Consider the following 21761-nt stretch of genomic DNA (forward strand, 5'->3'; position numbering starts at 1 on the left):
TATTTAATTATTATTATTTTGCTCTCTTCTACTAGTATAACAAGGGGAAAAATTGATTTCCATCGTTGTTTACTCCTTGGACTTGAGTATAAGAAATATGTTGTAAAACATTTCAGGAGGTAAAATCATGGAAAGGGGAAGAGGTTTCAGTGGAAGCCTGATAGTGTTGTCTCAATTTACAAAAGGACTTTTGCCACTAAAAAAACCCCAAAGATTTAAAATACTTCCCTTTCTGTTTTCAGTCTCCAATGACTCCCATTTTTAATGATGCTAGTAGGGCTTTTTAGTATTTTATTCACTTTTTAAATATGTATTTTCAGTTATTTTTATAATCCTGGAGCTTTAAACTCTACTGTGAAAAGTGGAGCCTTTTGAATAGCATTGAGTTTTTGAAAAGAAAAGAATCACAACCCTTGTTTCAAAACTATGCACACATATGCTTAATTATTTCAGACGTTAGTTATTATTTAGTGCCCTAACTGCCATGCTGAGGAAGAAGGCAGTACATTATTTTCAATAATTGTTCCTATTATCATCAATGTTGCAAATGAAAGAAATCTTCATCCTTATACAATCAATTTTATTAGGAATTTTTGATCAGTTGAACCAGTGGTGAATCGAAGCCAAAGTTATTTTTAGACTCCTAGCAAGAGTTATAAACTAATTGATTCCATTCTTACTGGTTGACACACGAGTTAATTGCCAAAGAAATAACAAGCATCCCAAGAGAGATTTTTTTCTTATCACTCTGTGTACATTGTAACAAAAGGGAAAAAGACAGATTTTAAAACCAACCAGCCTAATGTTCATAGATAATAATTTCTGAAATAATAATAATCCTTCTCCAACTGGCTTATTTTATAACCACACAGGCTGTCTGCATTAAACTGCCTGTATCAAACCATTTCTGAGAAATATTGTTTAATTATATTGCATTATACAGTGTTGGCTTATGACAAGGTAACATACCTTTTCCCATGAATTTGGTCACAGGAGCCTACATTTTTAACATAAAAACGTTATTACATCAATGTTTATATAAAACCTTTATAATTATTATAAAAATGTTTAACATAACAGAAAGAATGCTACAGAAGGTATAGTTAGATGCCAACTGTTCAGAGTCACTCAAGATTAAAACACAATTGATTAATGACTAATTTTGTGTTTGCAACTGCAGGTAGGATATTTACCATACTCTATTCAAAAAGTGCCTGAGCATTTTCAGCAATGGCTGTAGCAGGTGAACATCGATACTTTTGTGACCAAACCCCATTTTTTGTACAGAAGGATGTTATCTTGACCAATGGAACCTCACTACATTGGTGGTGATAGTGGATATTTTGTTTCAAATACAGGAGAGACAGTCTGAGAAGTAGTGATGACAGAGACAGTCTGAGAAGTAGTTAGTGATGACTACTCACCACTTTCTACCTTTTTTTTTTTTTTTTGGTCTACACCTCACCCCTTCTTCTCCCACTCATGTCTCTGTGCTTTTAGCCACACTGCCCCTTATGACTTTTCCATTCACTCTCTTCTCATTCACATCCCTAGTGAAAATACACTTGTCAGTCTTAATCCACCATCCAAAAAAACAAACAAACCCACATTTTGGATGGTGGATTAAAGTGGGGCGGGGGAGACAGCCCCTGAAATACTACTGTGTAATCAAGCTTCCTTCTGGTCACCCACTGAAATCAATGTGAGTCTCTCTATTGGAGCTGCTGACTACTGGGCTCTTTTAGAAATCTGAGCACTTCATTCAGGTATCTAAATGGGAACTGCCAGTTGATGAACTCTTTGCGGAATCTGACCATCAGCGTACATAGGAAAGAATATTATTCTGTAAACAAAACCTTTGCCAAGGCGTGGTTTTATATATATTGTGTTTCTCTTTTCTTTTTTTCCCTCCAAGGTGTAATAAGAACAGCTTTGCCAAACATGGACAGAGAGGTCAAAGAACAATATCAAGTCCTCATCCAAGCCAAGGATATGGGAGGACAGCTGGGAGGATTAGCTGGAACTACCACTGTAAACATAACTCTCACCGATGTCAATGACAACCCACCCAGATTTCCCAAGAGTATGTTTTATTTTACATACACTAATTTCGAAAGGAGTGTAGTTTATAACATCAGTGTGAAGGCTCCCTTACAGAATTTCTTGGGTTGGAGGCCAGACAGAAGGGGACTCTAATGCATGACGGAAAATTATGGACTGGATCTTTGCTAAGACAAGAACTGTTTTAAAGAACACAAGGCCCAATCTTGCAAGTTGCCAAACATACAGTGGGAAATGAGGGTATGCAGCATTTTGCAAGATCAGGCCCATAGCTGGTAGCAGTTATATTTTTTTATAACATCAGTTCGGGACATATATTTTATCCAGGGAAAGGTGATGTCACTCTTCAAATGTCTCCTGATTATAAATGTTTTACATTCGAGGGTGGGTCACACATTCCTGGCCCTTTTATTAAAGGTATAAGCTGGCATTGTTCAAAGAAACAACTAAGAAGCAATATTTGGTAGAAGGACTACTAGTCAGAATAATTGTTGTCATTAGCAGGTGCAACACTGTTGTGCCATCTGGGCCCATCGAGGTTAAGTCTGTACTGGAAAATAGTCATAGAATCGGAATAGAGATCATGTACTAAAGATCTTTATATAAATTAGTTGGAATCAGGCTTTTCAGAAATGTAGTCATTTTAAAAGGTTGTTTGATAGGGTGGTGATTTTCAGAAGCACGTGCAGCTCTTTTTGAAGACTACTGGAATTGTGAGTGCTCATGAAGTCTGAAAATCGAGCTTGTAAACTTGGGTAGTCGTGCCAAACTATTAGGGTGGGATTCACAAACGTATTTAGGCACCTAACTCTTACTGGTTTCAGTGGGAGTTAGGAATCTAAATACCTTGGTGAATCCCACCCTTAGTTGCTAAATGACAGTCAACAAGACAAACTTCTATTATTAGATTAGAATATTTGAATGAACAATTTAGTGATGGCACAGGAGTCTTGTTTTTGCCACTATTTATATGGTTCTACCTTGTTTCGATTACATTCCTACATGGTTTTGATTACATTCCTACATTCCTTACATTCCACACTGTAATTGCAGTACATATAACTGGCTCTTTGGTGACAGAGGCTTCAGATTACACCTATGTCTTCGTGAGACTATTGTTTTCTTTCCAACATTTATTCTTCCCACCTTCCGGAATGGAATTCACTGCATTTCTGGAGAGATTCAAGAACCTCCCTCAGAATATCAAACAGAGATTTCCAGTGTGGCAAGGTTCACAAAGCTCTTCTTCCAGCAGATTTTCAGTTGTACCTTTTACTCTCTCTGCTACTATGGGATTTAATCAGCCCCCGAAATTACTTTATGTGACCATCTGTCTTAATAGACTGAAACATTTCAAAGTGCGAAGGAACAAAATATACTTTTTAACAAAAATAGAGACACCAGGAGATTATTTTTTACACTTCCAAAAAGACAGCTTTAAAGGTCTTATTTCAGGTATGTCTGTAGTGATGACTTTTTAGTCCAGTCAAGGCTTTATGCAGTGGTTAAAATATCAACAGATCAAGTTTCTGCTCTTCTCTGCATACTGAGAGTTGTAAACCTTTTCTCTCTTATTATATCAAATGTCAGAAGTCAAGAGCTATAGCTCTTGATGAAACAGATGGGAATAATATCTGAGGTGCACAGTGTGTAATGGAAGTAACATACATTTAGTATGGCCAAAGGCTAAAATGTGAGAGAATGATATTGGGTATTCCTTTCAGTAAGAACTTGCATAATCAGGGTAACCATGTCACTGAAACAGTCTTTATTGGGTGTGTCACAGAGGGAACAGGTTTAGCTTAATGAAAAGTAATGATTACGGCTTTTTCAGAACAGTAATAGCAAAGGCGCTGCTTAATGGGGACTCTCCCATTGGCATAATAGCTATGGCCTCTCACAGAGGTGGATTAGCATCAGTGTGCATTTTTCACATCCCTGAATGATGTAGTTATACCAGAGTAATTTTGTAGTGTGGACCTCCCCTTAATCTGGACACCCACTTGAGATGTGCGATTCACAAAGTACTTAGGTGCATCACTCCTATTGAAATCAATGAGTTAGGCACCTAGGTACCTTTGTGAATCCCACCCTGGCTTGTCACAATTAATGCGTTTCTAGTGCATATTTTTTGTTTGGTGTTAAGCCTCCATATTAGGCCCAGGCGGGCCAGGCCCTGAATGCCTTCATCTATTTCAATAGGAATTGAGAGATAGAAGGTGAGTGACATAGTATCTTTTATTGGACCAAGTTCTGTTGGTGAAAGAGACAAGATTTTGAGCTCCACACAGCTCTTCAAGTCTGGCAAAGGTAATCAGAATGTCACAACTAAATACAAGCTGGAACAGATTAGTAAACATAAGGAGTTAACACATTGCAAGAAACCATTCAAGATGAAGTGGGCAATTAACACCTTTGCTGTCATAGGTAGGACAAAGGAGGGTTAGTGGGTTATAGATTGTTGTAATGAGACACAAAACTAATGTCTTTATGGAGTCCATGACCCAGGGCAATTGAGGCATTTGGCATCTCACCAAAGTTGCTCAGGACCATACAAAATTGGGTCCATTAATAGGGCAACTACTCTTGTTGCCAAAGATGCTGCACACCACATTATCCTACAGAGTGAGAAACTATTCATTACAATAGAATAAGGTTTAGGCTTATTTTCTGAATTCAGTTAGGACTTTTTTTCCCAACAAAAGTGAGATAGCATATAGTATTAATAGTAGGAAGGAACTATACACTGATAAATAATGGATTTTAAGCTTGCCAAAAAAATTTCAAGCACACACCACTTTTCTTTCACTGAGGCTCCCTTAAAGAGCTAGGTGGGTTTAGACAGGATAGCAGATTCTAGAGATGAAAGATTATTGACTGTCCTGCTAAACATGGCATTTTTATTTAGGAAATACGCTTTTGAAAGTATTCAACAGAGAAGTTCCTTCTTGTGTATTTTTAAGTAATGAAGGTGGACCAGTGAGAAAACAGGAAAACCTTGAAGCATTATAAATCTGTGATTGAGCTGTTTGTTCTGCAGGTAACTCTTGACCCACATTTTGTAAAGCAAGATAACCTGCTTCCATGGACTTTCATATAACTGGAAGGATGAATGGTTTTAAAGTTTTCATTAGTAGGAATATGTTTCCATAGGGGTTTCACATGTCTATTATGACTAACTCTTCTGATTATTCTTCCATTCTAAATTATGGAGCATGATTCCTAGATAAAGACAGAATACATTTGTAAACACGGAGACCATCTTCTCATATCCAAAGGTCCTTTATATTACCAAAGAGGCGAGGGAGTGAAAATGTGGTCTGTAGAATAAAGCTGATGTCAGGAACAATTTAATCAAGAATGTGCGGTAATACATCTTCGGGGAAAGAAAGGAGACTTTGGATGGAGAAGACTGGGGGTATGTCCACGCTTAAAAATGGTACGGTTGCACAGCTAAGCCTCTGTAGTGCTTCAGCATAGACAATACCTATGTCAATTGGAGGGGTTCTCTCCTCAGTGTAGGTAATCCACCTACCTGAGATGTGGTAGCTTAGTTGATGGGGATTAAGGCTGTTTTAACTACACTGCTCAAGGGTGACTATTTTTCATACCCCTGAGGGAAGTAGTTATGTTGACCTAATTTTCTAGTGTAGGCCGGGTCTGGATGAAAGCAATTCACATTCAGATGTGTTTCAGCTAACGGGTATTCTCACTCTTCAGCTAGTAATGCATAGGGAGAACTGTTTAAGTAAAAAGACAATTCAGCACATTCTTTCATGAAGCTAATGTACTAAGCCTTAACATGTCAGCTAGCCTCCAGGATGATTGTGGCTGGCTTCCAATTGTTAAAATAAGCTTCAGAAGAAGTTGATGGGATGCATTTACTTCAACATTTAAATGACAAAAGCTGTATAATTAGCTGGTATAAATTATACATTATGGAATCAAACCAATTAAGTGAAGTGGTTAATTCATATTTTGCAATGTTGTTGTGCTTCAGCTGCCCTGCCTCTTTCTTCTGCTCAATGATGACAGAGTGAACGTGAAAGCAATTCAGAGAAATAAAATAGTATTTATAGAACAATAAATGCTCATAGAAACAGTCTGGTTCAAGGAAACACTCTTTTTTTATTATTTTAATAAGATAAATATCCTTTTAGAAGATAACATCCCCCACCCCATACAGAAAAAGAATCAATCAATATTTTAAAAGTATATTATTTTCATTCCAATGCTAGCAAACACGAGACCACCATAAAATGTCTCTCTTGGAGGTCAGATTAGTTATTTCTTTAAATCCTGACACCCTCTTAATTCACCTTTTACTGAAAAAAACCCTATTCAGATAAAGAGTTTTGTCACATAATTTGCAAGTCCGTATAAAGCATTTGACTGAGCATGCTCTTGGGTGCTGTAGCAGAAGGATGCACTTACTGATTTTAATGTGTATTACAAACTAACAAATTAGCATTCCCAGCACAACTTGGGATAGGTAACAACAGTATTATAGTTTTTTCCCCATGTGTAAAATGAGACTAATTGAGACCCAGCTCAGTTATGTGATTTTTCCCAAGACTGTACAGTATGTCCAGTCAGTGGCAACATTGAGACTAGAACCTCGGTCTCCTGCCTCAGTCCTGTGGCAAGTAAACAATGCCACATTGTCTATCAGTCAAATGCAGCACTATGATTTCACAGTTATGGGTGTACCTACTTATTTAAAAAAATAACATTTAAAAAATCCTCTAATCCAGAATATATAAATAAATAAAAGTAGCTACATCTCTATTCAGTTTTCCATTTAAGCCAATTATTTTTAATGGAATACCCACCCTATCATAGCAGAACTTCTCCCAAGCTTCCACTGAGATCAGCTTAGTTCTTCAACAGTTGATTCTGTCTTTGCCGAAAACTCCTTAGATAGTTGTTTGTCTTTGATAGTCAGCTATCAACATTGTATGTTCCTGATCATGAAGAATCTGGAAGAATGAAAAGTTCTATTTAAACTGAAGAATGCAAGGACACCTTTAAAACATAAACTGAAATAAAAAGTGAGGAATACTTTCAGAAATCTGGAGAGAGAAACTTTCAGGTAATACATCATCTCAAAATGTTTAACATTTACTGCTTTTTTTGTCTGCCATACTCTTACTGAGTTGATTTTGTTTTCAGCTCTCACAAAAATACGCAAGTGAGATGAAGCTTTCTGAAAGGCTGTTTGGAATATTGACTGAATGAAATAAAAGCCTCTGTTACAGTACTCAAACAAGATAGACTGAGCCATCAACAACATCAAAGCAGGTAAACAAACAAACAAAAAAGAATGTTCCTTGGCATTATGCAATGAATAACTATAGTATTTAGATAATTTGTCAATAGAAAAAATATAGTACTGTGGTACAGTACGCACTGTATTCCCAGAATATAAATGGCACTTATTTACTGAATAGTGGTTAGAAGATAAATATTATCTGTATCTTATAAAGATGGTGTTATTAGTCTATTCTTATTCAGTTCGTGAAATGGGGTTATTTTCCCCTACCATCAGCTTTAAGTGCTGGCTGGCCATTAACAGCAAAATGTGTAGGTTAATTTTGAAATGTTTCATCATTGCAGGAGACTGTCTTCATTAATAATCATATCTTATATCAGTTGTTTTCTGGATGAAAGGTGTATACAAAAGTGCTTCATAGAAGTTCAGCAACCTCTGGGTGGAAACATACCAGTCATTCCACCCAGCTTGCTTTCTGTGAGGAGATATGAAGACATTATTCTGGGGTATTTAGGGAGACAGAATGAAAAGTACCCAAGATTACATATATCAGAAACCAAAGTGAATTCCCTAACTGCTGGGATATTGGCTATGCTTTGAAGCAGGAACAATAGGAACTTGAACCCAGGTCTCCTACATACCAGCTGAATGCCCAAGCCACTGGGGTGTTCTGGAATGCTTGTTGGTACATCCTCCATCTTGACCTGAGCTGAGAAATGTTCTTCAAAGCTGATACATTTACTCAAAAAATTCAGGGTGCTGACAAAATGGCATTTCTCAGTGGAAAAAAGTATAATGCAAGTTTTGTTTTTGTTTTTTTTCAACCAGTTCTACTGAGCACTTTTGAAAATCTGGCCACTTATTTATTTGTCTACATGAGAACTAAGCAGTTATGGAAATCTGGCTCCAAATATATTGTGTCAGGTTACGTCTCAAAGAAAGCCACAGGAGAAGACCAGAGGGCAGAAAAACACTGCAAGGGATCCCTTCAGAGTTTTCCATTGAATTCTCTCCAAATTGTTATTTGTTCTTTGAGTGATTGCACATGTCCATTCCACTGTAGGGATGTGCCTGACAAGTGCACAGTTGTCAGAGAACTTTTTCCCTTCAGTAGTACCTGTTGGGATATCTCAAGTGCCTTCTGCCACTGGACACCTTCCCCGAACTCCTCAGTTCCTTCTTACCACCAGTGATTATTGTTGGAGTGCTTCCCATCTTGCTACTGCAAGTTTTCCCTGCACTCTTTGCTTATAGATTATTTGTTCTCACAGTAGCTAGTTAAGTAGAAAGTATAGTGAATATTAGATTTCAGATTTTGGTCCAAATTTGAATCTTGGTGCTGGGACTGGAGCCATGCCTCACTCTGGGGCTTAAGTCCTGCCAATTGTTTGACAGCTGATGTCAATCAGCAACTCACAACTCAGCTGCCTAGAATGTTTGGGGGAGTCCCACATCAGTGACAAGTTGTAAAGGATTTAAGCCTTGCTCTAAAAAAGATAGAGCAGTGAGATTTAAGTGTCTCCTTATGGAGGCAGCATCCCGCCCTCCATCAGAGCCGTCAAGTTCAAAGCGTACTTCCTTTGGCACTGTATTGTATGGCTCCAGTACGGAAGAAAGATGTGGATCTTCCAAGGAGTTGGTCCCCCATTTAGCAAGATCATGGGTACCAAGGCCATCTAGCAGTAAAGAGTCAGGGAGAGACTCTTGAAGAGAAACGTACACCAGAGCATGCCTCTTCTAGGAGGGGGGGGGCAGAATCTGTGACTCCAGAACCTGTGCCAGGGCATTGAGGCCGACACTTGAAGTTCCTATGCAAACACATCAAACTCAAAACCCAATTCTGGGTCCTGACAACGATTGAAGCATATTCAGCTGCTGGAGGATTACTCAAATTTTTGGTACCAGTGTCCCCATTGGAGGAGGACGGGTTTCAGCCAATACCAGTGACTGTGTTTCCTACACCAGCTCCTCACCAGCATATGGTATCAATACCCTCTACACTTCTGGTATCAAAGAGGATGGTAAAATCCAGAGGCAAACCATCGTTAATATCCCTGGTACTGCCAACCCCAGGCTCAGCTCTCTCCTGTCCACACAGGATCTGCTCCACTATTATCACATTACTCTGAGTCATCTCCTTTGGACTTGGAGATGAGGTCTTGTGTGTTCCATGTGAGATGGGATGTATACCCTCCATCACAGCCTTGGGGTCAGTCCCAGGAGTGGGCATATCTCAATATTGCCCAGTTTCAACCTGCCATGTCATCAGTGGGACATTCTTAACCAATTCCAGAGTGGGCCAGGCCTTGGTGCAGCCAACGAGCACCATTGGGGTCTTTGAGACAATCCAAGCAGCAGCTATGGCGCAGATCAAATAATGATACACATTGTCGAGGAGTGCCCACTAACCAAATTCAAATGTGGCCTCTGAGAGCTTCATTTGACCACTAAAAACACTATTGCTTGGCTCAGTGAATATGCAAACACTAGATAGATAAATAAGAGGCAATGGTCTGCACAAGCATGAGACCCACCACCACCATGTCAGTGGCCATTGTGGACACTGTGGAGTGACCCTCCCCATGCTAGAACTTCCCCTCATCTGCTTGAGTTGACTTCCTTGAGGATGTACCAAGATCATCAGCACCACAGACAACATTATCTGATGCCCACTACTGAGCAGCTGGAAGTTGTTCAGTCAGCTCGTCTACCGCAAGAAAGAGACCAAATACTGCCTCAACATCTTGGTGTGTCTTCATCCAGATGAGACTGTAGAGATGGTGAGTGATTCACTGCCACCAGAGGATTACAAGTCTCACCAAGAGCTGCCTAAAAGGGTGGCCTCAGTATTACAAATTCGGGTGGAAGAGATCTGCAAGAAATCCCACATGCTAATCAGCATATTAGTTTCAACAGCGCCCTCCAGTGTAGCACTTCTGATTAATGAAGCAATTCTGGAGTTGATCAGTACACCCTGGCAGATTCCTCCTTTCTACAGCAAAATGGTCAGAGAGGAGATACTATGTCACTTCCAAGGGTTTTCATCACCTGTTCTCACCATCCCCCAGGCTCTTTGGTGGTGGCAGCAGCTAACGAGCGGGAGAGGCAGGGGTGCCAAGCATCGATACTGAAGGGGAAGGAGTCAAAGAGATTGCACTTGTTTGGTTGTAAACTTTATTCAGCTGGAGGGCTGCAACTTAGAATTGCTAACCAGTAAACTCTTACTCATTATGACTCCACTTTGTGTGAAAACATAATGAAGTTTAAAGACAGGTTACTGGAGGTCTCTGGCAGGAATTTAGTGTGATGGTGGAAGAGGGCTAGCTAGTGGTCAGGACAGTTTGGACATGGCAGACTCAGGAGCTCAATCCATGTTGTCTGCCATATCTATGGGGAGATGTTCGTAGCTGTAGTCTTCCAATCTCACTTCTGACGTACAGCAGACCATCCAAGATCTGTCCTTTAAAGGTCCCTCCTTTCTCGAAAAGATGGATGATTGGCTACTAGCCTGTAAGATATCAGAACTTTATACCTTGGCCTATACTTCATTGAGAAAAAGGGGCAAGAATGATAGGAGGTGACCACCTCCCATCTCTTCCTCCTCTGCAACAAAAGGTTCCTCCCAACCAGCAGCCCAGACTAAACATGTCTGTCAAGGGAAATATACCAATTCCTACAGGCCCATCTGTTCCTACCCAAATGTTTTCCACTTGTCTATCTCAGTTCCTCTGTGCTTGGACTCACATCACATTGGATCAATGGATCGTATCCGCAGTGGATCTGGGATAGGCCCTATATTTGTTTCTCTCTTCCTTTCCCATCCCCTTCCGTGTCCCTCTTCAGGGACCACTCTCATGATACCATTCTTCAGTGGTCGGTCCAATCTTGTCTTCTAGAGGGAGTGTAATAGGTGGTTTGGAGGGCTGGGTGGCATTGTGATTAGAGCGCTTTGCTCTCAGCCCTTGCATGATTGAGGAGACTCAGTTTTTAAGTCCAGGGGCATATTGAGACCCAGGCCCTCCCTCTCCATTATGTCCCAGCTGAGGGTCCTGTGTACATCAACACCTGAACAGCAGGGACTCCCATCAAGGAGTCAGAATCTGCTGCCCTGGGCTACTCCCTACCAGTATTTTCAGTTTGGGGTGTGGCCCCTCCATGGGTGCTGGAACAATTTTTATAGTGGGGGTGCTAATGATGGAAACCATGTATTTGGTGTTTGTTATTACTACTTCAAGCCAGGGGGTGTGGCAACACCCCTATTTCGAGCACTATGGGGTCTCTCTAGTCCAGATTTCTGGGCGGCTTGCTTCCTGTACGGTAGCTTGGGTGCCAATCTTGTGTGGCACCTTGTCATGGTCCCAGGCTCCTTCAGGTGGGGCAGCCACCAGTTGGTGCAGACAAGCCCCACAATGTCTCTGGAATTCACTCATTCACTTGCCTCCAGTGCTGGAGGTTTCTTTACAGTCTCCCTTGGCTGGGGAGACAGTGCTTGCTCCCAAATGGCTGTCCTGGCTGGCAGGCTAGTAATCCTTTCCCTCAGGTATGGGGACAGCTAGCTCCTGCTTCTTTGCCAGTCAGCCCTGAACTGGGCCAGGCTCTCTTCTTTTCTCCCCCCACTCCAGGCTTGGCATTGGCTGCAGATATAACAGGGCAGGGCGAGCTGGGCCCAAAGGCTCTCTTTAACCACTGCTGTGCTGATTGGCAGTTTCTCTACTTCATCACAGGGCACCATAGGGGTCTTTGGGGGAAGGGGTTTTATTCTCACTATTTCCTTATTCCCAAACTAAAAGGTGGTCTCAGGACTATTTTAGATTTGATAGTTTAATAAATATCTGAAGAAAATAAAATTATTCCTTTCCTGGAACGAGGGGACTGCCCTCAACTTAAAAGACACTTACTTTCATATAGTGATGTGTGCAGAGCACTGGAAGTTTCTCAGATTTATTTTGAATGGAAACCACTACCAATTCACAGTACTTCCATTTGGTCTGTCAGAAGCCCCTTACATTTTCACAAACTGCATGGTGGTGGCAGGGGCATATCTTCAGCAGCTGGAGAGCCACATGTTCCCCTTCCTGTTTGACTGTCTGGCCAGTCCAAGTCTCAGGTATTGTCTATCATGATCATTGTCCAGTCCATCTTCAATGAATTTTGGCTATTACTCAGTTGAACAACTCAAAGAATAGAATTTATTGGAGCACTCCTGGAGCCTATGCAATCCAAAACATTCCTGTCTCAGTCAGCATTCCAAACACTCCAGGGCCTGGCCATGGAACGAAAAGCACATCCCGTTACCACAGTGCACAGTTGCCTCAGACTCCTGGGGCACATGGAGCAGGTACCTATGTAGCACAACACGCCAGACTACACCGTAGAAGGCTTTGGGGGATAGCAAGCGTCTGTGCATGTTCCCAGTTGACATAATCTAGATAGACTGGTTCACATATCCAAGGTAAATTTTGTCCTCTCTAGGCTAGTGGAAGACCCTCCTCATAAAGTCTATACCAGAGTTCCCTTCATTTTGCTGCAGCCAATACTTATGTTAGTCACAGATGCCTTGTCATTGGGTTGGGGGGCACTTGTGAGAGCCCTGAAAACTCAGGTTTATAATCTTCCCAGGATCTGAGGACTCCCAGATATCAGGAAGTCACATGCTATCCATCTAGTCTGTTCAGCCTTTTGTCCATCAGGAGTGCTGGGGGTGTTGCAACACCCCCTGGCTTGAAGTAGTAATAACAATCCAAATATGTCTTCAGAACCCCCAATATAAAAATTGTTCCAGCACCACTGCTGTCCACATATTGTGGGGAAAAAATCTGCTAGTGTTAAGGGAGAACACAGCAACTATGTGCTATATAAATAGATAGGAAGGAGCACATTCATTGCAACTGTGCAAGGAGGCAGTTCTACTGTGAGTTCTGCATACCCAATTACATTCACCTGAAAGCTGCTTACCTCCCAGGAAAGCAGAACACATTGAGAGGTCATCTGAGCAGATCTTTCTCCACTCACCATGAAAGGTCACTACATCCCGACATGGCCAAATCTATCTTTCAGCTGTGGGGGACTCCCCAAGAGGACACATTTTGCAACATAGGCCAACAGAAAACATGATCGGTTCTGCCCCGGGGAGTGGTGGGGGAGGCATGTCACAACTCAGCTTCATTGACTGACGCTTTCCTGCTACAGTGCAAGAACTCCCTGCTGTATGCCTTTCCTTTGATACTGTTCATTGTCTAGACTAAGACTCTGGGCAATCTAGACCATGCTTGTCTCATATAAATAGTACCAGCCTGGCCTTGGCAACACTGATCATTTGGTCAGTGAGACCTCCTCTGCCTTTCATGTTGGACCCAGATATGATTTCTCAGGACCATGGCCATCTGCTCCATCCCAACTTGCAAGCCCTCTGTCACAGGTCCTCCCCTCGGGGTGCCATCTAGAACTGGGATACCACTGAGCCCACCTGACCCACCAGCCTGGGTTCCCTTTCCACCCTGTAATGCTGTGACAAGCTGTCATAAATATAAAGGGAAGGGTAAACCCCTTTGAAATCCCTCCTAGCCAGGGGAAAGCTCCTCTCACCTGTAAAGGGTTAAGAAGCTAAAGGTAACCTCCCTGGCACCTGACCAAAATGACCAATGAGGAGATGTAAACCCCTTTATATTTATGACACAAGCTGAAGACACGTTCCAGGTCTCACACTTTCACCAACACACAGGTAGGGACACACCCAGCTGCAGCTACACACAGATGCTGAGATCAGCTCTGCATGAGAAGGCTCAGCTAAGGCACCTCCCAGTTGCTAAGGTACACACCCCTCTCTGCAGGATAAACACAAAATTATACCATCTTGCACTGCACAGAGAACTGTACAGCGTAAGCTCATGAAATTCGCTCCCTTCCTCAATATGGAGGAAGATATGCAACAGCTTTTTACCCCCAAATTATGATTTCCACACACTGGTTTTAGACAAAACAAATGGAAATTAATTAACTAAAAAAGGATAGATTTTAAGTGGTTATAAGTGATATCAAACAGATCAGAGAAGATTTCCTTAATAAATAAACAAATCCTAAAACTGAGCTTAACACACTAGATAGGTAGATATGAATTAGCAAATTCTCACCCTGATTGATAAACAGGCTGGCAGGTTCTTAAGGCACAAACTGCCTTTCCTTTTCAGCTTGACTATACCAGGTTTTCATACACAGGTTAGAAATCCCTTAGCCTGGGACCATCACTTCTCCTTCTTCAGTCTTTATTCCTCAGGTGTTTCTAGGTGTGTTTTTTGTAGGGAGAGTGAGGTCCCATCATTATGTCACTGTCCCCCTTTTATATCTTCTTCCCACTTGCTGGAAAGCTCTTTTTCTGTGACCTGGGTCAAACAGTTCCCATTGTGTAGTGCAGTCTCTGAGAGGTTTCTATTGTACACGGTTCCTGGGGTAATTCTTGTGCCTGTGTGCATTTCCTCAATACGCCATTAACATTGTTTGGCCTTTTTTACTGTTGTACCTCAAAGTCTGCTTGTGAGTGTTTTCAATCACCCAACATGTTTCAGTAACACATACATAGCCTAACTTCACATACAACGATAGCACATACAATCCAATGAGATATGAATGTACAGCAGAAGAAGACTTTTCAAATGATACCTCACAAGCTAAGTTCTGTCTAAGCTGCTGGCCATGCAGCTGCGCAGCAGTTCTATTAAGGGCCGCACCTCTGGGCAGAGGCACCCCTCCCCAGCCCCGCCCTGCCGGAGCTGCTGTGGCTGTGGAGAGGCATCTCTACCCCATCCCCGGCCCCAGCCCATCCCCGCCATAGCTGCCATGGCCATGCGTAGGTGTCCCAGCAGCTGTGCTGAGTGAGGGCTGTGGGGAGTCCTCTCTCCTCACAGCAGCCCCAGGGCAGCCTGCATCCCAAACCCCTCATCCCCACCCCAACCCCAGAGCCCTCACCCTCAGCAAGAGCCCTCATCCCCTCACGCCACAACCCTCTGCCCCTGTCCTCAGCCCCTTCCCACACTCCGAGTCCCTCATCCTCAGCCCCGCCACACATCACCTCCACATCGGTGCACATAACAAAATTAATTCCGCACATGGATGTGAAAAATGAGAGGGAACACTGCTCACAAGGCATACTTTGTACAAAACATATCCTAATTACATGGCAGTGGTTAATACTGGGGTCCCAGGGTGTCACACCTTCCACTTGACATCATGGATGCCTCATGGCTAACATTTTTGGAAAGGGTGTACTCTAAAAGCATTCAGGAAGTGCTTCTGGAATAACAGAAACCCTTCAACAAAGCATACTTACCTGGCCAAATGGAAACATTTTTTTCTAGCTGGTCTCAACAAAAATGTGCCTTTCTAGTGCAAGCTTCCATCAACCACGTTTTGGACTATCTGTTGCAGGTAAAACATCAAGGTCTGACAGTTAGTTCTATTAAAGTACATTTGGCAGCTATCTCAGCTTTCCACCCTTCCACCCTTTTCCCCCCAATCCCATAGCTATCAGATTTTTAAAAGTGTTAGACTTGTTATATCCACAGATGCAAAACCTGTTTCTCCATGTGATCTCAGCCTGGTACTAGCAAAATTAATGGGGCCACCATTTGAATCTCTTGGTGCTTGCTCCCCACTGCACCTCTCAGTATTTGAAGTGAGTGAGTTGAGAGCTTTGGTCTCAGACCCTCCTTCTACAGTTTCCATAATGATAATGTTTACCTCTGCCCTCACCCAACTTTCTTGACAAAGATGGCTTTTAGTTTCCACATTAACGAGGCAATGTATTTGCCAACTTTCTTTCTGGATATTCACACACATTCACTGCCTGTGAGACGAGCTTTAGTCTTCTACTTGGACCACACCAGGTCTTTTTTAGACCCTCCTCTCAGTTATTTGTCGCAGTTGGGGCAGGGTGAAAGGCCAACCAGTTTCTACTCAGAAGGTTTCCTCCTGGATTTCTTGCATTTGAGCTACAGTTAATTCATGTCATGTCACCTAGAGTGTTGGTCCATTCAACTCGAGCACAAGCAGCTTTAGCATTTTTCCTGGAACAGGTACCTATTTGAGATATTTGCCAAGCTGTGACTTGGTCATCAGTTTACACTTTTGCTGTTCATTATTCCATTTCACATCAATTCAGGAACACTGCCAGTCTTGATGGGTTGTTCTACAATTGCTGTTCAGATAGATTACGAGCCCACCTCCACGGTAATCTACTTGAGAGACACCTACAGTGGAATGAATATGTTCAATCACTGAAGAAAAAACAGCTACCTACCTTTCCTTGATTGTTGTTCTTTGAGATGTGTTGCACATGTCCAATCCATGACCTGCAATCCTTCCCTTCTGGTCAGAAGGAACAGAGGGGGATGAGTGCAGCTCCATCCTCTCACGCCTGCATGTGGTGGCATGCAACAGCAAAGGGTATTGAAGCCGCCCCGACAGGTACCACTGATGGAAACATTTCTCCAACAACTGTACTCCTACAGAGGAATGGATATCTGCAACACACCTCAAAGAACGACAGTAAAGTTGGTAACTTTTTTTTCCTCTTTCAGTGACTTACACAGCAAGTTTGTACAGTATAAAAAAGGTAATGGTCAATATTTTCAAAGGAAGGTGTTTAAATCCATATTTAGGCACCTAAATAGGTGCTTTGACTTTCAAAAGGGCTGAGCCCCTACAGCTCTCATTGGCTTTGATGGGAGTTGCAGAAACTCACCTTTTAGGCACACCATCCCAAATTTAGATGTTATTTTTTCTGAATACATCTCACTTTTAAAGTGAAAATCTGCAGAGAAAATTAGCCCAAAAGAAACTGCATACAGAAAAGTCATAACTGAAGCAGGGTGAACTACATTTTGTATTTGTAATCACATATATATGGATAATTGCATCTAGATACATCTGAAATCTTATTTTCTGTTTCAGACCCTGTGCACACAGTTTGCTGAAAAGAAGTGGACATTTCTCCATAGCAGAAACTGACGGTAGAATTGTGCGTAATGGGGATGTGCAAGTTATGGTTCCATAATAAACATTCTTGGGAGCAATATAAGTGTGGGATATTAAGAGTTGATGATTAATAAAATGTTGTTATTTGAGGTTCTGTAGTGGTGGAGAAAGTATGAAAAGTGCTTCCACAAGATGTTAAGAAGCAATGTATTGAAATATTAATCAGAGCATCACAAACTCCATGTCCTCTCCCAGACAATATATTTTTATCACTTTGGTGGTCTCATAAACCATTCTGTTTAAATTCTATAGAAGGAATAAACAAAATTGTTGTGTTTTCCCCCCATGGTAGTATAGTGGAATCCCCAGCAGCAAAGCTGATTCAAAAATGCCATTTTTTTCTTGTAAGTGTTTGAAACAAGGTTGGTTACTTTTGAGCATAATCTTTTTTGTATCTATGAAGCACCATACATCTTTATAAATATTGTAGAAATATTGAAATAGAAATGTTTGGTTAAAATCTTCAGAATTAATATAAAACAAATCTAACCGTATTGTTCCCATTTTATGCTTAACATCCATATGCATGTTTCAAAATCTCTGGTGTAAACTATGTGAATGGAAGACATCATTATGTTTTCCCAGTACTAGTACCAGGAATAGCTACTTAAACAATATTATCACAACTGATTAAAAAATGTGAATTATGTAAGTGCCAAGTAATTATCTTATTTTACCTTTTACATTTGTCAGTACAACAACAAATTATATTAGACTATAGGCAAGTAACCATCATACACTGACCATCCTTCTTGGATTCTCCTTAAATCAGGCAAATAGCACCTCAAAAAACTTGCCCAAACATTTCCGATGCCATTCTCGGTTGAATAATTGAGATGTCTTGGTGGGTTAAGCTAACAAGAAGCACAATATTTGTTTTCATTTTATTTTTCGAGGGATGGTTCTCTTTTCAATGAGGTTGCTTTTGAACATTAGCTTTTCAAGGTTCATAATAAATTGAAAATTCTGCCAAACAAATACACAGCCTCCCTCCCACAACAACAAATGAGATCTTGACCAAACAGAAAGCTACAGTAGGAATTATTTCTTGTAGGTTGTCTATTACATGGCATTAATAGTGAGCAAACAGTGCTTTAGATGTTACTTTTTAAAAGAAAAACTAAAATAAACATAGCTAAAGAAACAGCAGGAAAGGATATTTTTTACACATAAAAGCACTTTTGTGGATGACTAAAGCTTTGTTAATGAGATTTATAGCCATTTTGCTGAAAGACAGTATGGATCCTGCCCCTGTTGTAGGTGACTTGGCTATAATACCATCTAATGGCTGTTTCCTGGTCTTTGTGAAATGAAATGGTGATCTCAGGCCATTGTTCTTATCATAGGTGACAACTTTTCTGGCAGGCATACCACGGGTTGACTGGACATAAAGGCTCTGATCCAAATCCAGACTAGAAATCAGTGGAGACACATCCACTAACTCCAGGTATAGAAAAATATTTGTGAGGAAAACCAAAACACATCAGAACTCACCCAGCTTCGGGCCTCAGAAAGTGAAGCTTAACCCAACTGAGCCAAAAGTGTTGCACACCTGGACTGAGTTTCAGTGAAACATCACTGTTCTCTCCTCACTCACACAACCCTGCCCCTCTCCCGAAAACATCTGGGATCCCATCCCTTGCTTTTGAAGTGTTCTGGGTGGGATGTAGCAGGTGGTTGTATTCCCATCCCTCACCTTGGCCTTGTCAGTGTCTTTGGGGGCCAGCCAAAATTCTTCATTAGTCTTTAGGCCTAAGATCTTCAGTGGTAACAAAGTTGCTCCGACCCTCCCCCCTTTTTCCATGAACTCTGCAAATACCTCCTCAGTCTGCCATTCTCCTGCATACTCACAACATAGTATAAGAACTGGGTAGGTTGTCAATTTGTGCTATTGTCAGCTGTGGCGTAGAAAACCATTTTGCCTCTCTTTTGTGCCTGCAGCCTGAGACATTCCTGAACTCCTTGCATCGTAACTAGAGAATCACTGGTTTTGGGAAGCAGTGTCTGGCTATGTACTTCTGAGTTTCACGCAAACTCAGCTGAGATTGACAGTTTATATAGACCTGAGATTAGACACACTAACTTTGATTTGCAAGGTCCACCAGCATTGAATTTAATGGATCTCACAACAATCTTACAAGTTTCAGCCAGGATAGGGTTGAGGGATTTGATAGGGTGCTATGGGGAAGTCTGGACTCTCACTGGCCTTACTACACATGGCTTGTACTGTGGTTAAATCATACCACTTCATGGCTATACTTGGCTTAATGTGACCAAATGGAGAAATAGCTAAAGACTGACCCAGAGCTGATTGAGAACAGAAACGGATTGATCTGCTGTACCTCTGGTAGTCCCCCATAATCATCTGCCCTTTACAAAAGTCAGCACCTATCTCTGATTACATGTACCAAGTCTTATACAAAAGCATTTCTTGCTAAATCTGTATCTTTAGCCACTTTACAGAACAGGCATGTGCTGAATTTCTGCACTGCCGCTCTCCTCACAAGACCCAGCCATTCACCTCTCCCCAGGGGTGAAAGTAAAATACAGCTCTTACCGGTACGGGTCCCACTTGTTCTCCCCCGGAAGGGGCGGAGCCTCAGGCGGAAGGGGCGAGGCCAGGGGTGGAAGTAAGTTACATTTCTTACCCGGACAGTCCAAACACAAGCAACCCATCTCTCCTACATACTTCATGGATCCCTCCCATTGCGTGACTTAGCTTATAGAAAATAAAGCTACTATTACTACTACCAGTACTGTCAGTAATAAAACTTTACTATTGGAATAAGCCTGAATACTCACTGTCACATTTTTCTCCTTGTCCTCCCTCCTCCTCCTCCTCCAGCCAGGCTGCCGACGGGGCTAGGCTCCCCATTCCCCCAACCCCCGCACTCAGTAGGGCCTGCAGGGGCTCTCCTCTAGCTTGGAGCAGGGGGACTGGCTGAGGGAGAAGCCTCCCCAGGTAGCCTGCATAAGAGCAGTTTAAATTTAGCTGTTCACGCCATGGTCTGAACCGTGGATTCGGGGCTATTTCTGGCTTCCTTGTTAATTTCACTCATTGGTGTGCCCCCTGCACACTTTTATGTGCCTGGGAGGGAGATTAAACAATCCTTGATATCTGACTTGCTAGATCTAATAGCTAGATCTAAATCTACTCTTATTCCAGGTATGTTCCAAATGTATATGTCCAGTATGGATGGATCTCTCAGAAAAGATAGCTCTTCACTGTAGGAATCGGACCACCAGCCCCCCCACCCCCCCCACCCCAGGGGCAAGATGCCATTAAGCAGCACACGTTAAGCAGAAGTTCCTGAGGTATTAGCTTCAAGGGTGCAGGGGGCATACCAATGGGTGGCTATTAGTAGGGGAACACCAGGGTGAATGCAGGACAACTAGAATAGCTGCCATGAAATATGCAAGATACTTAGAAAAAGTTTTATCAATTTCAGCCTCCGCACTCTGCAGGACACCGACACCCACAAAACAAAAAGAGATCTGAGCCCCTATGTCCTAAGGACATTTCAGGTGTTTAATTCAATATATAAAGAGGGTGGAATGAAAACTACTATTTCTTTCAAAGGAGGCACAATAATTTCCCTGAATATCCAGTTTTCCCCTCCAGTCCTTTGTGGTTTTGTCTATGGGGCTATTTGCTTTCCCTGTGAATCTTTAGATGTTTTACCAAAATTGCTTTGCCCAAAATAAACCCCGATCATCAGAACACATCATCCCACCATGTTCTCCATGTTTTTATTTTTTAAACACTAACATTTCAAAGAGGATCTGCAAGCAGTTTGGGCATCACAACCATAATCCTCTGCTGGGCAGGAAATGGGATAGATTTGAACTTGGAAATGGTTCCTGATTTTTGGTTGTATTTTTTGTGTATTATATTATTGAAGATTGCCTCATCCAGGGGGCAGAAAACTGCCCAGGCTTTGGTACCCCGCCCCAACAACCTTGAGTGAAATTAACAAGGAAGCCAGAAATAGCCCCTAATTCCAGGGTTCAGACCACTGAGTGAACAGCTAAATTTAAACGGTTCTTATGCAGACAGCAGGCATCCTGGGGAGGCTTCTCCCTCAGCCAGTCCCCTTGCTCCCTGCTCCAAGCTAGAGGGGAGCCTTTGCAGCCCCTGCTGAGTGCAGGGGTTGGGGAAGCACTGAGCCTTCCACTGGCTTTTATTAGCTCTGGATTTAAGCTGGATGTAAGCTGTGCAGTAAAATGCCTATTATATTCTGCCCCTGCCTTGGTCTCACTTCCCATCCCCACCCCACCCCACCCCCAACTGTGAATGAAATTAACAAGGATGCCAGAAAGAGCTCTGAATCCCAGTCTGAAGCAGGGAGGGAGCAGCAAGTTTAAACTGTTCTTATGCAGACAGCAGGCATCCTGGGGA

At 42.0% G+C, this 21761-nt stretch overlaps 1 protein-coding gene across 1 annotated transcript in view; it reads left to right on the top strand.

Annotated features, from left to right (window-relative positions):
• Nucleotides 1–21761, top strand: part of CDH12 (cadherin 12) — a 206596-nt gene that overhangs the window by 123842 nt on the left and 60993 nt on the right. The window contains exon 4 of the mRNA XM_073329466.1: nt 1916–2083. Coding sequence (XP_073185567.1) covers nt 1916–2083 — 168 coding nt within the window. The remainder of the gene's footprint in view (nt 1–1915; nt 2084–21761) is intronic.

The sequence above is a fragment of the Lepidochelys kempii genome, chromosome 2 (genome assembly GCF_965140285.1).
Source record: "Lepidochelys kempii isolate rLepKem1 chromosome 2, rLepKem1.hap1, whole genome shotgun sequence".
Classification (NCBI taxonomy): Eukaryota; Metazoa; Chordata; order Testudines; family Cheloniidae; genus Lepidochelys; species Lepidochelys kempii.